This window comes from Chenopodium album, chromosome 23 (assembly GCF_948465745.1).
Source record: "Chenopodium album chromosome 23, dcCheAlbu1.1, whole genome shotgun sequence".
Classification (NCBI taxonomy): domain Eukaryota; kingdom Viridiplantae; phylum Streptophyta; class Magnoliopsida; order Caryophyllales; family Amaranthaceae; genus Chenopodium; species Chenopodium album.
In genome coordinates this window covers 23,230,782-23,252,310 of record NC_137856.1, presented here as the reverse complement: position 1 = coordinate 23,252,310, position 21,529 = coordinate 23,230,782, and the positions used below count along the sequence as shown (strand labels likewise).

Sequence of the window (21,529 nt, the reverse complement as noted above, 5' to 3'; positions counted from 1 at the left end):
TCTTCGGCTGGCTCTCTGAGTCTTTCGGCTCAGATGAAGAGCTAGCCTTTTCTTTTTCTGGCCCTTTTTCTTTGGGCACAGAACCTTGGGCCGAAGCACTTAGACCTTTCGGCTTTTTTGTGCTCGGCTATCTTTCTTTTTCTTTCTCCTCCTCATCCTCATCGTCATAATCTGGGCGACTAGTGGATGGCTTGAGGTAGTTGCACCTTCAGGACTCCTTTTAGCTGCCATGGATCCTTTCGGGGAAGTCGGCGTCTGAGACATAGATCATCAGCTGATGATAAGTTGAGACAACCCCTTGGATCTCGTGAATTATGGGTCTCCCCAAAATCACGTTGTACACTGAAGGAGCATCGATGACCAAAAATTCAGTCATGACATTCCTAGCTGGTTTCATCGCAGCCGATAGTGACAGGAGCAGAACCTTCCCATCAGGATAAGTAAAAGCCCCATTGAATCCGGATACTGGATAGGAATAGGAGCAGAACCTTCCCATCAGGATAAGTAAGAGCCCTGAGGTGACGCTTGTGCTCCCTCCGAGAGCATGCTCCTCCCGAAATAACATGAATTGGAGGGAATTTTCCTTCCGCAGTTTTGTTGTTCTTTTGGGGAAAGTCAATTTCTTGCCGAGAGTCCTTTTCGGACTTCTCAGCCTCTTTTTTCTCGCGGTGATCCGCGATATATTTTTTCAAGTACCCCTTCCGGACCATATCCTCGATTTGGTCCTTCAACTGGATACACTCTTCAGTGTTGTGTCCTGGTGATTCATGGAACTCACACCACTGATTTTTATTTTTCCGCTGATACCACTCTGGGAGTGGTCTCAGCTTTCTGTAACTCTACTCCTCTTTCGTCACGCTGTAAATCTTAGCTCGCGGAAGAGAGAGCGGAGTGTAGGATTCGTATCTGCCCGCGAAAGGAGCAGATTTTTCTTTCTTCGACTCGTTGGCCGAAGATTGTTCCGAGGCTTTCGCCTTTCCCTTTGCCTTCTGGCCTTGGCCTTCAGACGAGGGTGCTTGTTTTTGTTTCCCTCCCCCATGAGGTTAGGTTTTTGTTTTGTTCCACTCTTCAGCTCGGATGAACTTATCCGAAGCATTCAGTGCTTCCTCCAAGGTCCTGGGTGAATTCATGACCATGAAGTCGGAGAACGGTCCAGTTCTGAGACCGTGCTGAGGGCGAAAACTGCCAGCCCTTGGTCCAGCTGAGAAATGCTGGACGACTCGTTGCTGAAGCGAGTCAGATAGTCTCGGAGGCTTTCAGCCTCCCCTTGCTGCAGACCCATAAGCTCTGCAGTAGTCTTCTCTCGGCGATTTACCGTGGAAAACTTGCTCTTAAACTTGGAGGAAAGATCGTCCCACCCAGTGATTGAGCCTTCTTTTACTCCCTTGGAGATACACGCTTGCGCGACCCCCTTGAGAGTGGTTGGGAAATATTTGCACCAAGTCGCTTCGGACCTGGGGCAAAGATGCATGTGCGCCTCATACGAGGAAATATGGTCCTTCGGATCCGAAGTTCCATCATAAGTAATGTGCGACGGGATTTTAACCGTCGGCACATGGGCTTCTAGTATCCACTGCTCGAATGGAGAACTGGAAGGCAGCACCACGGCCTTACCCTTATTCCCAGCCGAAGGGACCGCGCTTCGCCCTCTCAGAGAGGTAGAAGTGGTTTTCGTCCCTGGCTGGGAGGTCTGGGCCTCGGCTACAGGGTAGGAGAGGCGGCTACAGGGTAGGAGAGGCGGTTGTGCACGTTCCGTTCCCTATCGCCGAGACGGTCATGAACGCTTCGGCGAACAGTTTCTGGCCGAGAGGCAGAACTGCTGCTTTTGTGGGCTCTGCTCGTAGTGAGCTGAGTGGAAGGCTCCCTGAATGAAAGAGAGTTCCTGTTTCTCTCCCTCTCGGTTCTCCAGGTGTCCTCCTCCCATTCGCCGAGCTCCTTGAAAGAGGAGGGTTTCCCCCCCTCCTGGCCGAGGTTCCTCCGTTGATTCTTAGTTTTCGGAGGAGTTCGGTCGCATGGAGGCGGCATGTTCTGGACCTTCATGGCTTCCATGAGGACCACTAGGGCTCTCACCACCTCCTCCGAGTTGGGCCCCGTCAAGGGTGTCCTCGGCTGAGAGTGAGAGTGGATGTGAATGCTCCGGGATTGACTCCGAGCATGAGATTGGGTCCTCTGAGTGGACCGATTATCCTCATTCGACCGAGGTGGACTCGGTGGACGGTTGGACTGAATTAAAGGAGATTCGGATCTCTCCCTAGGCTCTCCATGAGAGTCGGGTCCCGCGAAAGGGCTCCGATCCCGAGGAGGAGATGGACTAGGAGTAGGGCGTTCTAAGGGACCCCCTCCTAGTGATTTTCGGCCTTTTCTCAGAGGAGAAGCGCCGTTGCTCTTATTCTTGCGATTCTTAGCCATTGAAACTAAGATTGAGGTAGAACTAATGAAATTGGCTTAGAGATTTTTTGAAAGTCTTCCCCACAGACGGCGCCAAATTATTTCGGGTAAAAACAATGGGACCTTGCCGAAGGTCCAAAGAAGTGGTGAAGACTGGGCTCGGTCCAAGTGATGTTGGGCCGAGGGTTTCCTGCACAGCAAACACACGTAAACCAGCCTCGGGGGTGTTGCCGAGGAAGGCCCCTCCGATGCTAAAGTCAGTACAATGTGTAGAGAGAGAGAGCTATGCAAGAGTATTAATTGCTTGAGGCTTTGTGTGAATGAATGTACAAATGTGATATTGATGGCTTTTATACCTTTGCATATATGGGAGAAGTGGGCCTTGGCCCAATTGACTTGCCTTGTTGACTGATCTTGACTTTAGCTCAATTGGAGAGTTGAACCTTGACTTTGGGCTTTTAATTGGATCATTTAACGATTAGGCCCAATTGGACTAAATTGGACCCAAACACTCAAGAATCATTTTCCACACATAAACAAATCGATAATGATTCTTGAAACAAATGCTAATAATACTAAACCAAATTGAACCAAGTAAGGACAAAAATGAACAAAACATGCAATACGAATTAATGGCTCTTGAAAACTCTCTCTTAAGGTGATACTAATGAAATAAAAAAATCTAACTATTGAATTAAAACACTATATGAAATAGGCCGATATCTAATTGACAGCTTTCGACGGACACGTTTTTCCATCGGAAAATTCAAAAATTCCGACAGGGATTTTTATTCTGTCGAATAATAGTATTCTACGGATTATTTCGTCGAAAATTTAAATCTTTGAAGGAATAAAATTATGTTGGAAATTTCTAATGGAAAATTTTGGAAAATTCCGTTGGAAGTTAATTAACAAAAAAAATAAAAACAAAACCCTACCTTCTATCCTAAACCGACAACGCCTCCTTCATTCCTTTATTTCATTTTTTCTCTCTTTATCTTTCTCCTACTTCTTTCTCTTTCTTTCTCCTCTTCTTTCTCTTTCTCCGCCCTTTTTCTCCTCCTTTCCGTTTCTCTGTCTTCTTCGCTTCTCCTCCTTCCTCTTTCCTTTTCTCTTTTTCTCTGTTCTACAGCCTCACCTCTCTTAATTTCGGCGTCCATCCCTTTCTCTATCTTCTCTTTTTGGTGGGTTCTCATGGTTGGAGCCTTAGAAACTTAAAGTGATGATGGAAGTTCGAAGTCTCATGGTTCAAAAGAAGGTTTTTCGGTGAAATTCGACCAAAAAACTCTAGATCTAGAGTTTTCATGGTCAAATTTGGTATCTTAAACCCAATTTCGAGGTTTTTTTAATGGTGGAATAAGATATATATCTCTTCTCTTTTTTCAATTTTGATTTTATTTTGTATGGTTGTTTTTTTTTATTTTTTAACTGTTACGACGATTGGGGTATTTTGACGCTGTGGTTGGTTGTTTTAGGCGGGTGGTGGGGTGGTTCACTTAGGATGGGTTTAGTTTGGGTGGTTTTAGATCTGGGTTTAGTTGGGTGGTTTAGATTGATCTGGGTTTACTTTGGTTGGATTAGGGTTAGGTGGGGTTGTTTAAGGTGGTGGGTCTAGTTCGATTAAGGTTAGGAGGTGGGTCTGGTTCAGTTAGGGTATAGTAAGTTGTGGGGTTAGAGTGGTGGTGGTGTAATAGTGTTTTTGAGTAGTTTGGTGGGGTGATAGGTCTGGTTCAATTAGGGTATAGTTTGACTGCAACATTTTTAGACAGAATTTCCATCAAAAATTTCCAGTGGAATTGTGTCCGTCGGAAATTTCCGACGATTTGTTTGGGCCGGAAAATGTCTTCCTACAAAAGCATTTCCGACAAATTCCGTCAAAAAACATGGTGTTTCCGATGGAATTTTTCCGTCGAAAATGACCTGTTTCTAGTAGTGTAAATAATTTAATCATTATCATTCTTTAAAAATTCATCAGAAGGTTAACACAACTTAGTTAACACACGAAAATATCAAAAATAGCCACCAAAACAAATTTCAAGAGTAAATATAATAGAAGTAGTCATATATGTATTCTCCAAACAAGAACTGTAACATATGCCACATTAAGAGTCACAAAAATAACAACCATAATGATAGTTTCCTATGGAGAAAAATACACAAATGACACTTCAAAAAATAATCACATAATTCTCATTCAAAATTTCTCATACTTAATAAATTGTTAGAATTAACACAAGTTCATGAATTAAGGTATGCAAATTAAGCACTATGAGCATGAACAAAGTTTCCACAAAGCAAGACATATATATCAACACAAATATACTAAAACTAATACTTCCTCCGTTTCTATTTAGTTGACGCGTTTGATTTAGGCACATATATTAAGGAGAGGAGAGAGAGTGATAGAGAATGAAAAAGCAAGTGGGGTAGCTTGGAAATACAAGGTAAAAAATTTACCCAAAAAGGAAACGTGTCAACTAAAAAGAAACTTCCTAAAAAGGAATACGTGTCAACTAAAAGGAAACGGAGGTAGTAGAATTTTACATCAGTCATCGTAACAAAAATTCATGGTAATATATAATGCATACAAGTATATACATCCTAAAGATGAACAACCTTCCAACCCACGTAACTACATAAAAGCATGTAAACATTAGAAGGAAACAACTTGCTAATAAAATTTATTTTAAAACAAGGGCATAACAAAGTCCCTCATAATGAATAGCCAAATATTACTTCAAAACTCCAATAAAATTAAAATTTAAATCAATTAAGGGGTATCTCTAAAAATTAAGTTCAAACACAAGTATTGAACCAACAAAAGAGATAAACATACCATGTAATATATGATAACATAGATTATACTTTACCATATAAACTAATAATCATCCAACATTATAATGCCAAAAAATCACAACTCATATATTTGTCAAGATCGATGATTATAAGAAATAAAATCCCATGCTAAAAATCAAATTAAAATTAGTTTAGAAATGACCTCCCTTGAATTAAATTAAGTGTCAAAGATGAGCATTCTCTGTAGTATAGCCAAATATCCTCTCTAAAAACTACAGCTCAACTTTGAAGCCATAACTCCCAAACGTGAGCACCTACCAACGATCCAACCGTTGAAAATAAAGCCTCATATGTCCCGAACAAGCTCCCAAAATTTCAGCCTAAACCGCCAACGATTGACCTTCGACTGGTGGCCATCTTCGGGACTGCTCCTAGAAAAATGTAAACATAATTTTTCCTTCAAAAAATATTTTTCTTTGCACATTTAATGTCCCGATCAATACCTAATAAGTAGCCATGAAAATAAAAATTTTGTTTTCAAATTGTTGTAATATAAGAAGCATTTCAAAGGCTTCAATAACAAGTGAACAATAAGTTCGAAAAAGTTGATCTTATAACAATGTAACATGATCAGTGTATCGTGATGATGCAAATCACTGACTTGAAAACAAAATTTCGGTGAAAATCGGAGTGTACAATATTATTCGCCGGCTCATTCCCTAAGATTAACACAACACTTCCACACAAAGGCACTTTTGGGTAGAAGGTTGGAGCCAAGTAACTTATGTCCAATATAGAGTATGTGTTAAAGCTTGTGTTTGATGGTTATGTTCACGTGTGCATAACCAGAAAAATGAATCTTCTAGTTATAGAGAAGGAAGGAAGAACATGAAAGATCATTGAAGAATCTCAAGCATCAATGAGGGGTGAATAAATCAGAATAAAGATGAATATTTAATCACCTTAATCCTTTTCTTAAATGTGGGGGGGTTACAAGTAGGGTTTTTTTTTGCCATTTTCCTTGAAATTGAGTTTTGCCCCCTTCCGCCCTATTAGGGAAGACTTGCTCTAGCAGCAAGGGCAAGCTAGATAATCACAAAAATACTCCTTGATATTTCAGAATATAATCTTAGTTTTCCTTCCTATTCACAACAATATTAAGTGATCATTTCTACAACATTTTATTTTACTAAAGTGGGTTGTGTTAAACTATGTGTATAATTCAATCTGAATGTAGATCATATTAAATACTTCATGTGTGTATATATTATGATTAAAGAGATGATATGCTTTCAATGACTTAACTAATATTTTGAATAATCAATTTTTCAGATTCTAGGAGATCACGCAAAGGAGATCATTAAATATCAGGACTAATGTGTTTAAATATTGTTAAACTACAAAAAAAAAAAAGGTTTAACGAATGGCTTATTACCGACGACTACAAACTATTTTGACAGCTGCTTAAAAGTAATGAGGGCCATAAATCCAAAACTGATGGCCATAGCTTAAGACCGTCAGTAAGTCATTAATAATTTATTATCACAAAAATTATAAATAATTTTTTTTTTCTAAAAAAAAAATAGACAGGTACCAACTACCAACTAGGGGTGTTCAAAAAAACCCGACCCGATTGTCCCGACCCGATTTCCCGATGACCCGGTAAGTACCCGATGGGAAATTCGGGGAAAAAATCTATTTTTCCGGGACGGGTACCCGACCCGAGAAGATTGTCTCTTATCCGGGTCGGGACATGGGGCAAATTTTTTAATTATCGGGTACCCGTTACCCGATAATAACTTAATTTTTTTTTTTTTAAAAAAAAAAAACCCTCCTTCAAAATGAGCCCAGCCCATTTATATTTTACTAGTTTATTAACTTAGGGTTCCTGATCTCTCTTTTCAGTTTTCACGCCACTTTCATCTCCCCCTCTCTCTCCTCCCTTATCTTTCTCCGCCTCTCTCTCTCCTCCCCTATCTTTCTCCGCCTCTCACCGCCCCTATTTTTGTTATGCGAATCGAAGCAACAACAACCGCAACAACGTTCTGCAAATCGAAGTAACAACAACCGCAACTACAACACCGAAGGGGAGGTGCGGTGGTGTATGTGCTTGCTTCAATATGGTGGCGGCTCCACTTTCATCATTCATGCTCAGATCTACAAGAAGATTACAAGTTTCCAATATTAATAATGAAGTATGTTTGTTAATTAATTAGGGATGAATATGTATACCCATTTTATTGTGGGTTTTAGTGTTTTACAAGTTAATTAGTACTAAATTATTTTTAATTGTGTTTGGAATTCTGGATTAGTATAGTCATTCATGGATTTGATAGTAATAACGTGATAGTACTCTTTAAATTGGGTTTTTGTTGGGGTTGTATAACTTGTTCTTATTATATTATACTGATAAGAAAGTTGTTTTGTTATTTGTTTTTTTTTAATTTATTTTATACAGCATATTGTTTTTTTTTACAAGAAATACTAGTATAATTATACGAGATATTTTATACTGGTATACGTATAAGAGAAATAAACATTAATTTTCAGAAAGATAAATAAACCTTTAAAAAAAAAAAAAAAAAAAGATCCGGGTACCCTATACCCAGACCCGAATAATTCGGGTACCCGGAACCCGGGTACCCGAGATATTCGGGTCGGGACATGGGACAAATTAACAAGTACCCGAAACTCCGGGTACCCGGGTTTTCGGGTACCCGAAAACCCGGGTACCCGGATTTGAACACCCCTACTACCAACGGCTTGAAGCCTTTTGGTAACATTTCGTTCGTTCATTTTTTTTTTTTTTTTTTTACTTTACAAAATAAAAATCAAAGTACATAGTAAAATAATGCTTGACTGTTAAAAAGGAATGATTGTATAGTAATATAAATAATCTAATATCATTACAAAATCATGCAAATATGATGTCCTAAAAATTATATTATACATATATGAAACATTTATTAACTATAAAACACTCAAATCCGAATTAGTCTAAAGAGTGAACCGGGTGGAACAATAAAAAATTAACTATTATTAAAACAAACATGCTGACATCATTAAGGAATACATGTCAACTTTTTATGAAATTTTTTTCCGCTATCACTATTTTTGACATCATCATTTGTTTTTTCTCTATTTTTTCTTCCTAAGTTCTTCTGCCCAAATAGTCAAATTAGAATCAAAGGAATACATGTCAACTTTTTATGAACATAGTCAAATTAGAATCAAATTAACATATTGACTTTTGACCAAATATAATATCCAACATGGCACTTATATAAAATCTACGTGCCTACATTATGTTTTCAAGTAATTTTCTTTACCTCATTATATAGGGGACGTCAACAACCTAATCATCTATGTACATTACCGCTACATCTTATTAGTCTATCTTATTTTATTTATTGAATTTCTTCTTATTGGTCTATCTTATTTTGTTTATTGAATTTCACATGTTTTTTTTGCTTTATTATGAAAATGATTTAATTGCTATCAATTTTTTGTTCCACGTTAAAGGAATAACCAATTGTGCTAGCTTGTATTTTTTTTTTTTTTCTTATACGGAAGGTCAATTGGGTTCCACTCAAAGGCTTCTATCACAGGAAGCCTGGTTGGCAATACCCGGAGGGAGTAGAAAATGTAAGTTGTGTCTAATGAGAATCAAACCTCGCACTTCAAGAATGCGAGATAATATCTGGGTCACTGCTCCAATAGGTCTTTCTCTTTGTGCTACCTTGTATGAGACTATTGACAATTAACAATAACGTTGACGGAAAACAAGTAACAACGGAAATGTTTATAGAGGTACAATGTCCTGAAAGATACGGCCCACAAACCCAGATTACACAGGCCCAAGCCAAACAAATCCTCAAGCGCCAGACTCGACCGTTAAGATTTCAAATTCAAACAAATTAAAACTTTTCCTAATCATTTTTCATTCAATCCCTAACTCTCAAAATCTCATTCAAACTCCAAGAACCCAAAAAATCCACCATGAAAACTGTGCTTCTCTCTCCAAAATCTCTCCAACCCATATCCATGGAAGACAACAGATCCGACTTCCAAGATGAAAGAGAAACCAATTACTTCCCAGATTGCCGCAAAGACGCCAATTGTACCTGCAAAATGTGTTTAGATAGTATCACTGCTACCTTAGATCTTATGTCAATGAGTGTTCAAAGAAGCTCTCTTACTAAGCTTTCGGCTTCGAAACCGGAAGTCGATATAACCCCGGTTTCAATTGACCCTACTATTCTTTCTACTCCAATTTCCAAAACTCCTCCGATTGCTGATATTGCATCGTCGAAGACAGTTGTTCGATCAACAGCAAAAACAGTTGAATCGAAGATTGTTGAACCGAAGAAGAGGACATTGGGGTTGGGATGGAAGAATTTGAGGTGGGTTTTGTTGATTGGGTTGATTCTTGGGTTGGAAATCGGGTTTTCTTGGGGGGTTATTCGGGTATTGCGGCCCAGATTATCAGGGGAGATTTTGAGAGATGTTGTTGAAGAATCTTCTGGGGTTGTGAATTTGAGTGAAAGATTGATTTTGATTCAGAAAAAATTGAATAATTCTGTTGATGGTACTGTATCAAGCTGCATTCTTGGTGATTCTTCCTGGGAAATTAATCAGGTGAACAATGATTTCATATCTTAAATGTTCCAAATTTTATAGATTGACCTGTTGTTAATAATGACAATCCTTTCCGGACATTCTAATATTAGTATACGTGACTATTAATTGTCGAACAACAATAGTTTAACATGTCAATTGTGTCATAGACTTGAGAATTTTTCTGCAATTGGTGTGGGTCATAAGGCAGAAGCAAATGACCTATTTACGATATTGATTTAATAAAATATGCTGTATATTTTCAGGATGGCCTGATTTCAATATCATATTGCACATTGTACAAATCGGCAGCAGAAGAAGTGTTTATATGGGGGTGGCCTCTGCAGACTGCTGGTCTTTTAACAGCCGGATTTTCGTCGCGATCATTCAAGGTGCTGTCTGGCAGAATTACTGAGGTGAGTGAGTATAGACATATGTACGCAAATTACCTGCTTATATGAACAATTAATTGAGCTAAAACAATATGTTTGAATATTAACTGGTCAATATACAATGTAAATATCATGTTAATCCTAAAGAGTTGATTTCAATCAGACAATTATACCCTTTGAGGCTTTGAGTAAGAGTATTCAACTTTTTGATGAGGAACTAAAGATATTAAAGCTTAAAATCAACTCCAAATACTAGGTATTAGTACATTTTTGCTTAAGGGCTTATTAGATTGCTGCTGTTTTCTGAAGTATATTTTGTACATTTTACAGTGGCCTGAAGGCAAGATCATTTATACTGTTCGAGAGGCGAACACGACATGGATTCTAAGAAAATGGAGTGCTTCTGTTGTGCAATTTGAACCAAATACTTGGTTAATTGAGTACAGCAGAAATTCTCTTTTAGAAAATCCAAGTATTTTAATGGGTGCTGTTGAATTCGCCAAGTTCAGGGTAATGAAACTGATGCTAAGAATGAAACAGAAGGTTTGGCTATTGCTGTCTGACTTCAGATTCTACACTACATCAACGGTAGAAGTTTCTGGTCCTAGCACCCCAACTTGAATGAATAAGTACACCCTTGCGGCTTTCGAATTCGAAGCTTATTGCATTACATTGTACATCTCTCATGTTTTTATAGGAAGATTATGAAGCTAGAAATTGTTGATAACTCTTCAACTGTATATACTGGATTTTGTCATGACTAGTAGTAGATTAAGTAATGGTTTTGTTTAAACAATTGCGAATTTAAGTAGGAGTACTTTTTTTATCTTTAATTTGACACATTAAACGAATGATCTACGGTCTAAACGATAGAATCCACTACTGCAAGTGTGGGAACAAGCCTATGCATAACCGTATTTAATTTTTTATTTAACAAGTTCTTACCTGACTATATTTTATCGTATTTATAAATAAACAAAGCGAGTCAAAGTGTAACGTGTGAGTAGTGTTAAAGTTAGACGGTGTCAACCGAAAAAATGGTGAAAGTATTTCTTATAGCGTAAAAAACATTTTTATACCTTTTTTTTAAGAAAAAAAATCATATTTTGGACCCTATGAATTATGAGGCCGTGTGTTATTGGCCTTGGGCTATCTGCACATTTAAAAATAATTAAAGTTTCATATTTGAAAATTACATATAAAAGATGAACTTAATTACATTTTAGTTGATAAACCAGACCGCATATGGTTGCATATGGGAATTTAATATCCAGAGGAAGTTCAAATGTTTGGGAAGTTATAATTATTAGCTAGGAAATACTAAAATTATACTTGGTTGACATAAAGGAAACTTTATTTGCCATGAATTAACTTTACATTTTGTTTGGTTAACTTTATGCAGCAAGTATTTCTACAAAAGAAATTTGAGATTTGAGAATTAGGGAGCCTAATTATTCGATCAAACTTAATCTTGTAAAACTGAGATAGTTAGTAAACTGTCTAAGGAAGTGTTCTCGAGAAAGCCCCTCCGATTGTCAAATCAGTCAATTGTTTAGAGAGAGAAAGAATAAGGAGAAAATTAATTACCCGTCTAAAAAGTGCTAACTATTATTTAGGCAGAGAATTAACTGATTGATAAGAGTTTCTATCCGTTCTAAACCATATTAGACATTGTTGGGCCATATTAGGGAGGCATGTTCACGAATCGAATATCCGACCCATTTCGGTTTAACAGAATACTCAAATATAAGATATTGATATCCAAATCCGATCCAATATTAATTAAAATTGATTATCGGATCGGATGCTTCAGATATCTGTTATCCAATATTAATTAAAATTGATTATCGTTATTTTCTAAATTTCACTAATTTTATCGATTCTTTATTCTTAAGCTCTACAACATATTTTAACAAAATAGTAGCCTTTCGCAATAAAGATTAACATCAAAATATATTAAGAATCATCCATCAAAAACAATATACTAAAAGACACACTAGCAATTACACATGTCATCTTTACACAGCTTAGATCTTTTTATTTTTTTTTTTAAAAAAAAAAAATTCCATATAAGAACAAACATTATACAGAGTACATAAATTAAAGATTTTTTGTGTCCTTATATAGGCTTCCAACTATAAACTTATGTACTTCAAAAACATTCTTACTAACATAAATAAAAAATTTGATGTGTCTTTCCACAATATTATATATAGTGAAATGCGTATTTTAAAATACCTGTTTGGCAAATAAACTCTTTAATAATGAATTCATTACTCTATAATATTTATTTAAATTTACTTATATAGTTTTAATCTAAACATAATTATTAAATATTCTATGCATGACACGGGATTCAACCTACTATTATAATAAGTTAATAATACATGGACAATTTTATATAAACAATTTAAAAATTTATATATATATATATATATATATATATATATATATATATATATATATATATATATATATATATATATATATATATATATATATATATATATATATATATATATATATATTTCAGCCTTCATATTTCGGATTTCGGGTATTCGAAAATTAGAAAATTAATATCCAAATACGCATCCAATATCCGCTTTTTTTTAATCGGACATCCGAATCGAAATAAAAACTCCTATCAAATGTCCATAAATTATGATTGGTTGTGCATTAGATTTTCATATTCGCGGATAGTTTTGTACAGGCTTAGTATATATTAGGGTGTCTTGAGATACGTGTCATGGTCATTTTTGAAATATTCTTGATCTAGGGTTCATCCAAGGGACATTAAGGTTATTTCAATATTTTTATAGATTTGGGCCTCTCCCCGAACAACATGTATCATTACAACTTTAATGTCTTTACAAATTTTTTAGCGCAATAATGTAAATCCAAAAAAATATTTAGGTAGTTAATTCTCATGTTTTCTAGAAATTCTAATTTACTAAGGTTGGGTGGGGTAAATAATTCCCATGTTTTGTAGTAATTCTTATTTACCAAGGAATTTCCAATTCCCACATTTTTACTTTAAAGCCTTACTTGGATTTCTTGAAGCAATTAAGGGAGTAAAAATCAATGGGACAACAATTATAGAAGGATTTGTTATGGGATGATATTTTCTTTTTAGAATTAAAAGTTTGACATCTTTATTGGGTAAAATCCATAAAACTTTGTTTCACTTTTATTCTCCATAGAAAGCTAAGCTTGAAATAGAGCACACCATTGCTAGCACTACCTTGAATGAACCAACACATCAACCACCTTGTAAACCCAATCCCACCTTGCAAACCACCGTTAACGCCCTTCGCATCAAAGTAACAGATCTAAAAGAGAGGAGAGGCGAGAGAAGGAACTACTCCATCTATTTCGTAATGATCGCAACACTTCTAGCTAGGTGTTGCAAAAAAATTTGGGAAAATTATAGGGTGGAGATTTTGCGGCACCTTTTTAAATATAAAATAAATAAATAAATAAATAAACCGAGTTAAGACAACATTTGGTGATCAAGTTTTCACATTTATCACCATTTGGTGATTAACTTTTTTGACATTGCAGTTTGGTGATTGAGGTCAACTTTCCGGTGGTTTTAATTAAATTGTGGGAAAAAAAACTTAATCACTTATGTTAAAAACTTAGTCACCTAAGGTTAACCAATAGGAATTAAGCTGATTTAATTTTTTTTGCTTTAATCGAGAACATCAGTTATCGAAATGACGTTTCTACTCCTTTGTTCCCCAATTTTGCGTGCTCTCCCCTCTTCTCTTCTCTGTGTATTATTTACTCCAGCGAAGACCAAAAAAAGGATATTTTCCTCTTCCTTTTCATCTTCTATTCTCTGTTGGAGTGAAGCCATTTCTGGAAAAAGTTTGCACGAACGCTTCATAATTGCATGTTAAGGTGCAATTATGATCTTTTTACACTTTTTTTTTTTGTAATTGCTTTTATTTGTTGCGTTTTGATGATGATTTGTTGATCAATTTAGGGTTTATACTGAAGTGTTTAAAATAAAAACACCCTTTCATCTTCTAATTGTTGTTGTGTTTAGGTTAAATCATAGAATTAGGTTTATATTCTGTCGATTTTATGTATTTTATTAGTGTTGATCGAATTGTTGTTTGTTACTCAAGTAATTTGCTGCTTAGAAGTGAGTGATTTACATTGTTATTATTTTTGAAAACAGAGTATTTGTTTGCATTAATTATGTGTAATTGTGGTTGTGTTAACACCATGATTATTGGGTGTTTTGTTAGGGTAGATGGATCCAGTAGACGACCCTCATCATATGGTTGCTCTAGAGGATGCCCTACATGCTTTATCTATTCCATAAATTTTAAGCATGTATATCTTTCCTAAGTGCTCCCCTCGAGCTCAAGCTATGTGCAATTGTGTGTGTAAGCACTGGAATGAGTTGTGGTTTTGGAAAGCCTGTATTCCTGATATTGTTAGAGCTAGACAGGCTAGTGAAAGGTGGTGGGTGGCTTAAGATATTATGAGGAATAATGGGTATGTCTTTCATAATGGGATGGTTCAGGATTAGGCTGAATTTCTAGATGGTTTGTGTTGGCTGTTTAGGGATGAAGAAGCTATGTACAGCAAGAAAAGGAAGAGGGAGGAAGCTAATCAACTAGGTGGGCAGCAGAAGAGGATTAAGCTAGGGTAGTGATGATAGTGGTAGGTGAATTACCTTGTGAGTTGGTTTTTTGGGTAACTAAAAGGTAGTCTTTTGGCTTTAAACCGACTTTAAGTAGTTGTTGTTGTTAGCTCTTTAAAAGCAGTCAGTTAAAGTAAAACTTGTTGATCTAGGTAGGAATTAATGTATAGAATCTTTTGATCTAGGTAGGTTGGAATTAATGTAAGGAATTTTTTGCTGATCTTGTCATAGTTTAGTGTGATAATGTACTTTTTGCAATTATAAGGCAATGTCACAACTATGACAAAGATATTGATGTACTTATTTTACTATCATTAATGAAATGAAGAAATTGAAGTACTAATTTGATACTAAATTTTTGTGTTGGTTTATATGCTCTGTCTTGTTATTGAATATCTTTATTTATTTGCCTTTATCACATTATTTGTAGATGGAGGACCTTCCTATGTCTCTTATAGTGCATTATGGTGGTGAATAGAAAAACATCCCTGATTTGGACTATGTTGATAATAAAATGAGAATATTTGATGAACTTCCTTCTAACTTTAATGTGGCTGGGTTGAAAAAAATCATTGCTAGCTTAGGATATGATGACATCATTAAGCTTCATTATTGTGATCCTAGTAAGACACTGAAAACTGGGGCCAGGTTTCTGAGTTATGATGATACTACATTTGCAAAGTTTCTAAGCTTGCTAGTAAAGTATAGAATAGTTGATCTATACACTGAGCATGAGGTTGATGAAAGTGATACTGGGAGTGTTCTTAGGACTGTTAGGCATTGAAAACTGGTTAACTAGGCAAAAAGAAATTGGAGATAGTAGTAACAGAACATAATCTTTTTTGGGGCAACTTGGGAGTAACTATGTAGAAAACCAAGTTGATGATGATATAGACTATGATGATGAGGGTAGTGACCAGTCTGATGAGGAAGTTCAGAAGGCAAGAGAGGATTTGCTCCTCCATAATAAAAAGGAAAAGGAATTGGATAAAGTAGTGGCCTCCCTTAATGCAGAGGATCTTAGTGATGATGATCTGTGTGAAGAAAGTGACAGTAATTGTCCTGACAGTCCTCATGAGTCGTATGAGGAAGAGTATAGTCACTTACTTCCTAGCAACCCCAAACAGAAGAAGAGGAAGACACTGACTCATTCTGCTCATATGTTGACACTGAGGCCTGATGATGAGGGGTTATTCTTCTTAGTGCAACAGTTTGAGGGTGCTGTTGAGTTTTGGAAGGCATTAACCAACTATAGTGTAAGCATGGGAAACGATTTAGTGTTTACTATAGGAACACAAAAGCTGCTTTAGGGGCAAGATGTAGACTGCATGAGTTGAGATGTCCTTGGTATATTTGGGCATCAGTTGAGAAACCATATGGAACTATGGATGTGAAAACCCTTGTTCCAAGCCATACTTTTGGTAGGGTCTTAAAACTGAAGAAAATAAAGGCTAAGTGGGTTGCTGAGAACTATTACAAGAAATTCAAGGTTAATTCTTACCTTAGATGTCAAGAGATTGTTGACACGATCTGGAGTGAATTTGGGGTTAAGGCGAGTCTTTGGTTGGCAGTTAAGGCAAGGAAAATAGGTTAGAAACTTATCTTAAGGGAGTACAGACAACAGTACTCACTTCTGTACAGATATCCAGAAGAAATCAAAAGAGCAAATCCTTTGAACACAATCAAGTTTAGACTGAATTAGGGGCAGTTTCAAAGGCTATATATTTGTTTTGATTACATTAAAAAGGGCTTCTTGGCAGGTTGTAGACCTTTTTTTTGGGATTGATGGTTGTTTTTTGAAAGGCCCATATGGTGGCCAACTACTTGTGGCTGTGGGGAGGGATGTAGACAATCAAATGTTTCCTATAGCTTGGGCATGTGTGGAGGTTGAATACACTGATAGTTGGGAATGGTTTCTAGAGCTACTAGTAGTTGACTTGGGGACAACAAATGACTATGGCTACATAATCATGAGTGACCAACAAAAGGGACTTCTAAAGGCTATATCAATTGTTTGGTCTGATGTAGAGACAAGAGTTTGTGCAAGACATGTCTACTGCAATTTTAAGAGCAAATTTGGAGTGGGTCTTGAGTATAGGAGGGGTTTCTAGAAGATAGTAAAGAGCACTATAGAGTATAATTTCAATGCTAATATGGAAACATTCTCTAAGATAAATGCTGAAGCTGGTACAAATTTGCTGAACATGAACTGCAAGAAATGGGTAAGGGCTTACCAGACAACACTATCAACTTGTGACAGCATAGACAACAACATAAACGAGGTATTCAATATACATACTGTCTTCTAGGCATAAACCTATAATCACCATGTTAGAGGACATAAGGGAGGGGATCATATAAAGATTACATAAGAAAATAGACTTCATGATTAGAAAAGATATCCCTATTTGCCCTAGAATCCTAAAGGCATTAGAGAGATCAAAGGTGGCTACTAGGGGGTCGGTGGTATACTGGGATGGAAACTTCTCATATGGTATTAGGGAGGGAGGCACTTAAACTAGGTATGTGGTGAGTTTACTTGACAAAATATGCAGTTGCAATGCATGGCAATTTAGGGGGTATCCTTGCAACCATGCTGTCACTGCTACATGGAAGGCTATGGAGGTCCCTGAACACTATGTTAGCCATTGGTACAATAAGAATGAATGGTCCAAATGAATGGCCACAGTCAAATTACCCACCTATAACAGCTCATCACTTCAAAAAAATTCAGCATAGGCTAAAGCAAAAAAGGAGAAAGCTAGCTGGTGAGGCTCAAGGAGAAAGGATCACAAGACAAGGTCAGCAGCATAAGTGCAGCATTTGTAGACAGACATGCCACAATAAGAAGACTTGTCCTCAGGCAACTACATCAGGGTCATCAAACACAAACATGTAGGAAGGGCATGAGTATCAGCAAGCAACAACTACTCAGACCACTCAACAGTCACAGACCACCATACCAATGCACAACATGGGGATTGGGATACATACCCCAATGGTTATCAGAGAATGGGAGTGGTAAGCAAAATCAGTTAAATATACTCACAAAAGCACCAGTTTCATAATACTAACATTTTTGTTTCTTTGAAATTTCAGTACATGGATGCTACTCAATCACATGGTGGGACTACTTGATGAATCTGATCTACTGCAGCACTTAAATAGTACTAAAATAACCAAGGTAACTATTAAAAATAATATTACAGCACTTTGTATATTAAATTTCTTCCTGATTTCAGTTGCTTCTTCCTCCAATTCCATATTCCTCTTCAGCATAATAATCAGTTCATATGCAATTTCTGCATCACGTTGGTTATCAATCCATTTGTAAAAATTGCAACCATCAATTTGGTTGTATTTGGGGCATATAAGAAATCTCATGAATGGATGCCTCACTGTCCTTGATACTCTTTGTACTGGCCTTCTATTGCAGTGACAGAAAATATTGGATCTTTCCATATTTTTTGAAAACAGATGTACCTAAATTATATTATTTTTTTCGTTGTACATATGACACACATATTTTGTATATATGTCATTTATTATATATTTTTTTTGTTTCCATGAGTTTTTTTTTTTTTGAGAAAACAAATATTTCCGAGGGAGGGAAAGGGTTCCCGACTTACCTCCCTCAAAAAAATAACAAAAAACAAACAAAGAATGGAAAAAAAGAAAAGGAAAGGAAAAGGAAGGAGAAAGGAAAGAAAGAAAAAAAAAAGAAAAAAGAAGAAAGAAAGATGAAAAGAGAAAAGGAATATATGAAAGAAGTTAGAAAGAAAATAATAAAATAAAAATCAAATAACAAAAAGACACTAAGGGCCTGTTCTCATTGACTGAACTCAGCTGAACTGAACTGAACTGAACTCAGCTGAACTAAACTGAACTGAACTCAGCTGAACTGAACTGAACTGAACTGAAATGAAATGAATATTTTATAAGAGAAGGAAATTATGAGCTGAGCTGAACTGAACTGAATTGAGCTGAACTGAACTGAATTTCAACGTAAGAGAACAGGCCCTAAGTAAGAGGAAAAAGAAAAGGAAACAAGTGTTAACAAAGTCAAGCGTATGATTAGTCATAAGATTTCGTCAATATTCCGTTAATTCGTAGTTCAAAATTTTTTTTGTTGAACTTGCTTTCTGAATTTTACACAAATTGCACACCTTCCCATCCCAGGGTTAAGTGAATGTGGGTTGAATAAATAAGGCAAATCGTTAGACTAGGCTCAAGGTGGTTCGAAGAAATGGATATGTGATTGAATGGTTTAAAGGGAATGACAGGGTTGAAAAGGTGCCTCAAATCATTGGTGTACCTTGTGTTTAGTTCGGTGTTTTTTTCTTTTTTTCTTTTTTTTTTGGCGAATGACATGATCGAATGCAAAGGAAAGAAATGCTTATTGATGGAACATGGCATATAGACATAAGGATAAGGAGAACCTATGCTAGACTTATTAGGGAAAAAGGGTTGGAACGAAAGAAGAAAAAAACATGAAATCTTGTATGGAAACTTGTAATGTGCTTCGTCTTCATGGATGCTTATGAATTACTTGTTACTGCCAAGAGGGACAACAATTTTGTTATTGTTGATGCTTTGATTGGAAGAAAAGAAGGAAGGAATGACGTTCCCCTTATTCTTCCAACTCTTGCATAGTGATTCTTGAACTCGTGTACTGCATTGACTCAATACTCGGATTGGAAAGGAAGAGTGTATGAAAAAATTTTCAAAACCAATGTGAAATACTCCACTCATTCCTATTAAAGCGGAAAACGATGCATGCATGGTCCTAGTATACGATCACAAACAATATAGTGCATTACTCAAAGACAAACACTACTACAAAAACCGCATATTCTCGACGCTTTGCTCTCGACACCTCAGGAGAGCCGTCAGACAAAATTAGAACTATCCGCATTTTGGCGACACTTTTCATTGTCGAATAAAAATCTCATCACTTTTCCGCGTCGAGAAATAGAAAATTTCACGTGATATACACTATATTCCTCACGCGTGCATTTTTTTTAAAGAATTAAAAATAGCACCCACTTTTGTTTACTCGATGTTGCATCTTCCAACCCCAAGTCCCCAAACCCCTAAAATGGTGAATCGGTTCTTCTTCCATTCTCAGCATGTTATTATAATCGCTGTATCTCTTTTTAAAGCTATGGATTGAAATGTATTTTGCTCAAAGATTCAATTCCTTCAGGTATTTTATTTTCTTTCCTCTTAATTTTTAATTTGTAAGGGTTTTCTCCTAGATCTGGTTGTTTAATTAAGTGCTTGATTTGTGATTAATTTGAATATGTTCGTTCTTTTATGTTTTACATGAATTATTCCCCTTGAAAATTGAAAGTTGTCTCCATCTAAATTAGGGTTCACTTTTAAATCTGGGTAAATTTACGGTTATAGGAAATGGCATATCTGATTAAATGTGTGGATTAAATTATAAGAATTTTTTATTCAATCGATCCGATTAAAATGGAAATTGAGAAGTAAATTCTTAAAGAGAAGTTGAAAAGCAGTAAGAAATTATGGGTTAAAGGTTTTGTGTTTCAACTAGCAAATCCAAAATAAATACTGTTTGGTTAAATTATCATTCTTTTTTTTCTGTAAATTATGATTTTTTTTTCTTTAAGTTTTGAATTTCTAGGTTTTTCTTATTTGTCTCAATTTAAATTTTCTCTAAGCTCTAAATTTATACTATCTAACGAATGTCTTAATTTGAATGCTTGATATTATTGGGACAATTGAAATTTGGAATGAATATTGATGGGTTAAATTGTCAGTCATGCTTCCTCAATGCGGTTTTTAATATAGGAGCTCCATCGATGACATAACTAATAAAAATCCTCTTATAAGGATGTAGCAAACATATATCTGGTGAGGTGGTGATTTTCACTATGTAGAGTAGATTATATTACAGGTGAAAGGATGGTTGTATGTCAGACCATTGTCCTTGTGGCCTAGTGGGAAACTTTTCCCTTACGGTTATAGTGGCGTTGGGGAGTGCTAGAGGTGGTCATGACTAGGTGGGATTTGAGTAAAAGAAGATAGATTCAATGGACCAGGTATGAATTTTTCTTTACCTATAATTTTTATGCTTAAACATAAATCAATTTATATACTAAGCTTATATACAGTACTTATTAAGAGTAGAATATACTTGTGTGCATTTGATCTCTATATACTAAAGCATACTTCCTACATTTTCTTTTAGATGCAACACACCCTTTAGCGCAATAATTAAGAAAGGTGGGGTTTAATGATATAATAAACTTTAAAATAGGATGAGTGGTTGTTAGGAGTGTAATTTAGTGGGCCATGTGCTTTAAATAAGGAATATAGTATAGTTTTTCCCTAAAGTAACTTTCCTTTTATTGTGTGTTTCAGGTATTGTGACATTTCCATTTTAGGGAAGTGTTGCAAGTAAAAGAAAACGGAGGAAGTACTTATTATGGTGCATATTGGCACATTTCTTAACAATTTATTTCATTCTCCATGGATTCCAGAAAGTTCAATTTATTTGTTAAGGCTATCCATCTTTCTTGGAAAGTTTTCTAAGTTGTTATATTTTTTGTACAGTTGCTCAATGCATTAGTTTTTTGGAGAAGGGGTGCTGTGACGGCGCTGAGATCAAGGTACCTAGATTTTTTCTTTCTTCCTTTATTGAGATTATGAA

At 36.0% G+C, this 21,529-nt stretch overlaps 1 protein-coding gene across 1 annotated transcript; it reads left to right on the top strand.

Moving 5' to 3' along the window:
* Positions 1–9,165: 9,165 nt before the first annotated feature.
* On the top strand, positions 9,166–10,888 carry LOC145609673 (uncharacterized). Its single transcript, XM_081665126.1, has 3 exons — positions 9,166–9,822; positions 10,068–10,217; positions 10,524–10,888. Exons 1-3 carry the CDS (start codon positions 9,184–9,186, stop codon positions 10,812–10,814), a joined length of 1,080 nt encoding a protein of 359 aa, XP_081521252.1. The 5' UTR covers positions 9,166–9,183; the 3' UTR covers positions 10,815–10,888.
* The last annotated feature ends 10,641 nt before the right edge of the window (positions 10,889–21,529 follow it).

Coding starts and splice junctions, on each gene's coding strand:
- LOC145609673 (XM_081665126.1), top strand. CDS start 9,184: ATGAAAACTGTGCTTCTCTCTCCAAAATCTCTCCAACCCATATCCATG. Junction 9,823..10,067: donor CTTCCTGGGAAATTAATCAG/GTGAACAATGAT, acceptor GTATATTTTCAG/GATGGCCTGATTTCAATATC. Junction 10,218..10,523: donor TGTCTGGCAGAATTACTGAG/GTGAGTGAGTAT, acceptor TACATTTTACAG/TGGCCTGAAGGCAAGATCAT.